Source organism: Triticum dicoccoides, chromosome 4A (genome assembly GCF_002162155.2).
Source record: "Triticum dicoccoides isolate Atlit2015 ecotype Zavitan chromosome 4A, WEW_v2.0, whole genome shotgun sequence".
Classification (NCBI taxonomy): domain Eukaryota; kingdom Viridiplantae; phylum Streptophyta; class Magnoliopsida; order Poales; family Poaceae; genus Triticum; species Triticum dicoccoides.
This window is the reverse complement of record NC_041386.1, coordinates 610,688,942-610,695,297: the sequence shown is the minus strand read 5'-3', so window position 1 is coordinate 610,695,297 and position 6,356 is coordinate 610,688,942. Positions and strand designations below refer to the sequence as shown.

General features: G+C 48.9%; 1 protein-coding gene across 1 annotated transcript; it reads left to right on the top strand.

The window, feature by feature from the left end:
- The first annotated feature begins 4,656 nt into the window (after nucleotides 1–4,656).
- LOC119287312 (putative F-box protein At3g52320) lies at nucleotides 4,657–6,117 on the top strand. Its single transcript, XM_037566838.1, has one exon. The coding sequence runs from the start codon at nucleotides 4,740–4,742 to the stop codon at nucleotides 5,895–5,897; it is 1,158 nt and encodes a 385-aa protein (XP_037422735.1). The 5' UTR covers nucleotides 4,657–4,739; the 3' UTR covers nucleotides 5,898–6,117.
- The last annotated feature ends 239 nt before the right edge of the window (nucleotides 6,118–6,356 follow it).

The window sequence follows — 6,356 nt, the reverse complement described above, 5'->3', positions numbered from 1 at the left end:
TATTATCTCTATCAGATCTCACTTTCGTAAGTGACCGTGAAGGGATTGACAACCCCTAAGCGCGTTGGTTGCGTTGAGCTATTGTTTTTGTGTAGGTATGAGGGAGTCGAGCGTAGCCTCCTACTGGATTGATACCTTGGTTCTCAAAAACCGAGGGAAATACTTACGCTACTTTGCTGCATCATCCCTTCCTCTTCGGGGAAATCCTACGCAGTGCTCAAGAGGTAGCAGTGTCGCACATAATAAGCATGCTCATCTAAAGATTTCCCCTCAACTAAGCTAGTTGGGGTTTCAGCACGAGCACATAGGGATCGAAGATGATCCAAGTAATAAGCTTCATCAGTGTGATAGATTTTGAGTGGTTCTTCAACCATTGGTTTAGTAGGTACAACTAATTTTTTGGTATTTTGCGTTTCCTACCCATAACTAAAGATAGAAAACAACTAAGAACAACAAATAAAAATTATTTAGTGATAAAGCAAACAAGCACACACGAGAATATTCACCCCACGCTATTGCTCCCCGGCAATGGCGCCAGAAAAAGGTCTTGATAACCCACAAGTATAGGGGATCGCAACAGTTTTCGATAAGTAAGAGTGTCGAACCCAACGAGGAGCTAAAGGTAGAACAAATATTCCCTCAAGTTCTATCGACCACCGATACAACTCTACGAACGCTTGACGTTCGCTTTACCTAGAACAAGTATGAAACTAGAAGTACTTTGTAAGTGTCGTTGGATAGGTTTGCAAGATAATAAAGAGTACGTAAATAAAAAGTAGGGGCTGTTTAGATAAAGAAACAATAAAGTAAATATAGCGAGTGTGGAAAAGTGGTGGTAGCAGTTATGAAATTGCCCCTAAGTAATTGACTACTTTACTAGACCGATAGCAAGTATTATGTGGGAGAGGCCACTGCTAGCATGTCATCCCTGACTTGGAATTCTATGCACTTATGATTGGAACTATTAGCAAGCATCCGCAACTACTAATGTTCATTAAGGTAAAACCCAACCATAGAGTTAAGATATATTGGTCCCCCTTCAATCCCGTATGCATCAATTTCTATGCTAGGTTGAAGCTTCTGTCACTCTTGCCCTTCAATACATAGTCCTATCAACATACAACTAACCCTAGGGTATGATCCACGCGCGCAATCATATGATGGACACCAAAGGACAGCAACATAACCACAAGCAAATTAAATCAATCATAGCAATTGATCAACCACCGATAGGACAACGAAAATCTACTCAGACATCATAGGATGGCAACACATCATTGGATAATAATATGAAGCATAAAGCACCATGTTCAAGTAGAGGGTACAGCAGGTTGCGGGAGAGTGGACCGCTGTAGATAGAGGGGGGGGGGCATGTGATGGAGATGTTGGTGAATATGGCAGAGGTGTTGGTGTAGATCGCGGTGATGATGATGGCCCCCGGTGGCGTTCCGGTGCCACCGGAAGCGAGGGGGGAGAGCCCCCCTCCTTCTTCTTCTTCCTTGACCTCCTCCCTAGATGGGAGAAGGGTTTCCCCTCTGGTCCATGGCCTCCATGGCACAGGAGGGGCGAGAGCCCCTCCGAGATTGGATCTGTCTCTCTCTGTTTCTGCGTTCTCCCTAGCTCTGTTTCACCGTTCCGTGTATATATGGAGATCCGTAACTACGATTGGCCTGAAACCTTCGTTGTGATTTTTTTTTCTCGAAAATTAGCTTTCTTGCGGCAAAAGAAGAGCGTCAACCGCCTTACGGGTGGCTAACGAGGGTAGGGGGCGCGCAAGACCGGTGACTTGCTCTCTCTCCTAACATTGTAGTTCATGTGTAGCGCATACATGCAGACGAACGTAAAATCGAGTGTCCTCATTTGAAACATCTGGAAGATGTAATCAAACCTTAGGAAGAAGAGGTCCGCAGGGCATGTGTGGACATACATCTTGCAATTGCTCGGCACATGAACCATATAAAGTGGGTATCCTGGATCATGCGAGGCGAGGAGGCTTCTCTCTGTCGAAAGCACATGGTCATGGAGTCTCCTAAGATCCCCTGCTATGGCAGCTAGTGCATTCGCCGGTACCATTGGCTCTCCCGCAACATGGATTAATGGCGCATGTTTCATCGGTACACGGTCAACCTTGGTCCAAGGCGGCTGGCTGCTAGAACCAACATTGCCAGCTTTATTGGATTTTCTTGCCACCAGTCTCTTCCTCTACTTCTTCTTGGTGGGCTCAGGTGCTGGTGGGTCTGTCAGACCCTCCCTGAGCACCACCCCTAGTGTTGTCGGGCTCAGCATTGGACGACTCTGGCTAATTAGTTGAGCTTGGGTGGAGCCGGCATCTGGAGGCGTGTCCTCTGAGGATTACATGAACAAAGACTTCTTGCACTCCCGAGGACATTCCGGCTCTGGTACATGCATCTCACATTCATATGGTTGACCCATTGTTATTTCGTTGTCAAAGTCCGTATTGAAAAACTGGTTATGGTCATCGGCCTCCTCCATGTCATGATCCATATCCTCTTCCCTGGGGCAGATGGCATCATCTGCCGAAACGGTTGGCCCTCCTTCCTCATGTCTCTCGATCTCAGCAAGCAGCACAGACAATGGTTGTACTTGTGTAGGTGGTGTTGTGGTCCTCGCCAGGTCAATGTGCAACACCACATCCAAGGGTCCATGAGTGTGATGACGTTTCATCAGGGGACCGCACCCTTCGCACTAATGTACTTATCACAAGATCAAAAGATTACTCTGATGCGGCATTCAAATGCAAGAAAAAAGCCCTGGCTTATTGCATGGCATCATAGCTATCTTGCGGGACCAGAGGGACACTCAAGTGCGGATTCAAACATCGGCTCCGATCACTTAATTTCCTCTTCATGGTGAAGCTTTGGATCTTCTTCTTGCGGCCAAAGTGACCCATGCTTTGCAGATTGATCCCCTGGCAAAAGCGGCTGCGACCAAAAGTATTTCAGCTGATTCTATTCCTTGGACTGTTAGAACCTCTCTTGTGATCTCTTCGGGTCAACAAAAAACCTTCACACGCAGGTGTATCATATACTACCTCTACCCCAAAATAAGTGACTCAACTTTGTACTAATAACTTTAATAATGTTGCTCATGAAGTAGTTGCTTGGTTCAGCTCACAGACAAAACACATGCCTTGCCTTGTAATTTCTCTTCTTTCCCATCTAAATCTTCAGGGCTTTGTACAACATGTTTTTTAGGAGCTGTACGCTGGTATTGGGCTGAATGAAATTGGACGCCTTGAGTGTCTAATAGGAGTACCTGTTAAAAAAAAGAAAAGAAAAAATGCACTATACTATTCCTATCTCGATGACCACGACCACGAAACCCTCCGCCGTCACTATCTGCCACTTTTCCCCACACGCCTCTACTCGTCCACTCTACCCCTGCAACAGATCGAGATGCAGGTCTAGCTCCTCACCGGCGGCCATGTCGGAGGCAGCAAGGGGAGGGCCGACGCCTCCTCATGATGGCATCCTGGATGAGTTCTGCTCTTTGTTTGAGTTCCCACTTGATGCTGCTCGCCTATATTCATCCGCTGCACGTAGCCCTTTCCCAAAAGGCAGATCGCCGTTGGCGTCTCTAGTCCCCGGGGTCGGGCAGAACAAATCTGAGTGACCCAACCTACCACATGAGAAGCAAAAGTGAGGGATATTTTCATATTCTATGTTATACACATCTGTGCTTTCACGTTTGGCTGGATCAATCAATATCCAACGCCTCAACGGTTTAGTCACATTGAGGGTGACCCTAACCTTGAGGAATCCATTGGCATGATCAAATTGCACTCAAGTGGCCCCCTTGTCAATTTGACGTGCTATGGCTTTGCCCCAGGTCTCATTCCATAGATGGAAGGGAAGATTCACAACTCTTGCCCAGACCTGAAGCTGTTCAAACTTGAGTTCAGAAGGCCTCATGGTATCAACAAAGTCAGATATGATCACAACATGCTTGTTGATGTGCCATGAAGAGCGTCCCTTAACGCGGTCAAGATCTCTCTGTGTAGCAAACTCCGCTACAAAATTATTAGGCCCAACAGATCTCAAGCTTAAACCTTTAGGGTTTCCCCACACGGGCCGAAGGGCGTTGGAGATGGTTTGGATATGGAAGACATTGCTGAACAGAACCTTTCACGCCAGCATCCACTTCTGCTGGCCGCCCTCATCACGATCATCAATCACCAGAGGTGTGGCCTCCTCCTCTGAGATATCGAGTTTCCCTAGAGCCTCCTCAAGCCGCACCCTCGCCGACTTGGGCGATAGAGCCCTGGCCCCTCGCAGTCCATCACGCCCAGCCGCCGTAGCCATCTCTGAGCGATGGATTCCCCGCCTCGCCAATCAACTCGACGAGTGCCGTCAAAGTCCTCGCGTGAACCCTAATCGCCTCCTAGGAGCCGCCGGGTTTTCCGCAGGAAAAAAGAAGATATTACAATCTAAATCTTTAATAATCTGTCTTCTTTCCAATCTAAACCTTCAGGGCTTTGTACAACATGTTTTTTAGGGGCTGTACGCTGGTATTGGGCTGAATGAAATTGGACGCCTTCAGCGCCTAATACCTGTTAAAAAAAGAAAAGAAAAAAAAGGCACTATATTATTCCTATCCCAACGACCACGGCCACGAAACCCTCCGCCGTCACTACCTGCCACTTTTCCCCACACGCCGCTACTTGTCCACTCTACCCCTGCGACAGATCGAGATGCAGGTCTAGCTCCTCGCCGGCGGCCATGGCGGAGGCAGCAAGGGGAGGGCCGACGCCTCCTCATGATGGCATCCCGGATGAGATCCTCATCTGGGACATCCTCGTCCGCCTGCCCCCCAAATCGCTCCTCCGCTGCCGCGCCGTCTGCCGCGCCTGGCGCACAGCCACCTCCGCCCGCGACTTCCTCATCGCCAACCACGCCCGCCAGCCCACCCGCCCCTTCCTCTACGTCTGCAACCTTCCCCGCTACGGCTACTACAAGGTCGGCGGCGACATAGACATCATCCCCTTCGACCACCGGGCCGCCGCCGACAAGCTCCAGCCCGTCGCGCGACTTGGCCGAGCCTCCGAATTCAAAGATCTGGTGGCCTCCTTTGACGGCCTCGTTGTCTTCGACTGGTGGCGCCGCAAGTTCTTGGGCATCTGCAACCCAGCGACCCGTCAGTATGCCCGCCTCAGGGTGCCTATGGACTCCACGTTCTTGGGGATGTACCGTCACCCCCCAACCGGCGAATACAGGGTACTGATGTACCGGTGTCCGGCAGCTGGGAGGGAAGCTGGCTGCTATGTTTTATCGTTGGGCTCCGGCCAACCGCCGAGAAGAATCGTCAGGCCGGGGGAAGCGCATAAAGAAGTCATATTCGGCACCAAGTATGTGCTACTCCGTGGCGGGCTGCATTGGCACCGGGTGCAGCAGCACGAGGGCGAAAGCAACATGCTAATCGTGTTTGACACCACGGCTGAGTCGTTCCGACAGATGCGCGTCCCGATTGTTCGTGGTTCTGCCAGGGATGGGCTGTTTGAGATGGATGGAATGCTCGGCATGTCTAGCTTTAATGACAAAGCGACAAACATTGATATCTGGGTGTTACAGGACTATGAAAGCGAGGTCTGGACCTTCAAATGCCACATTGAATTGCCGCTTACAGAGATTAGGGCGTCGTGTGGAAAACGCGACGACGATGACTCTTGGGAAACGGTCGCGCCTGGGGATGGTGAGTTGCTTGTGCTGGTCAAATTTCCTGACTGGCTAGTTCAGGTTGACATGGATGGCAAGTTGGTCGCCACTTTCAATCACACAGGTGTCGAACCTACTCAACTGCAGCTCAAACAAAGTCTTGTTCCGCATGACTTCTTTCCATCGCTACATGGTTATGTTGTGAATGGTTGGCCTTTCACCTGAAGTCTGATGAGTCCGCTGATGCATTTTAATGTCCTGGATGTTTGTATCCTCATGAGCTGCAGTATGTATGAATTGGATCCACTATGAGCTGCGGTATATATGAATTGAAGGGTTTTGTCAGCTTCTTTTGCTGTTGCCCCCAGCAAGTACTTTATTTTGTTGTACTTTCGAACCTTTATGTTACTTGTGGACCTCCGTTTGCGGTGTGGTTGTGGCTTCATTTGTAAAACAGGGCGAGATGTCTTTTTGGGTAAGCTTCTTTGTTGATGCATGTAAAATTCAAATCGATTATCTTTGGTTGTTATATAGTTGCATGAAATCTATGTTTGTGCCGATACCGTTTTGGAAAGAAGGATTATTGCGTGCGTCAATGCCAAAATTACCAAGTCATTTTGGTGTGTGTTTGTACTATGTGCTAACTAATCTGCCCCATGTATCTATTTTCTTGAACCGGAGAAT

Coding starts and splice junctions, on each gene's coding strand:
- LOC119287312 (XM_037566838.1), top strand. CDS start 4,740: ATGGCGGAGGCAGCAAGGGGAGGGCCGACGCCTCCTCATGATGGCATC.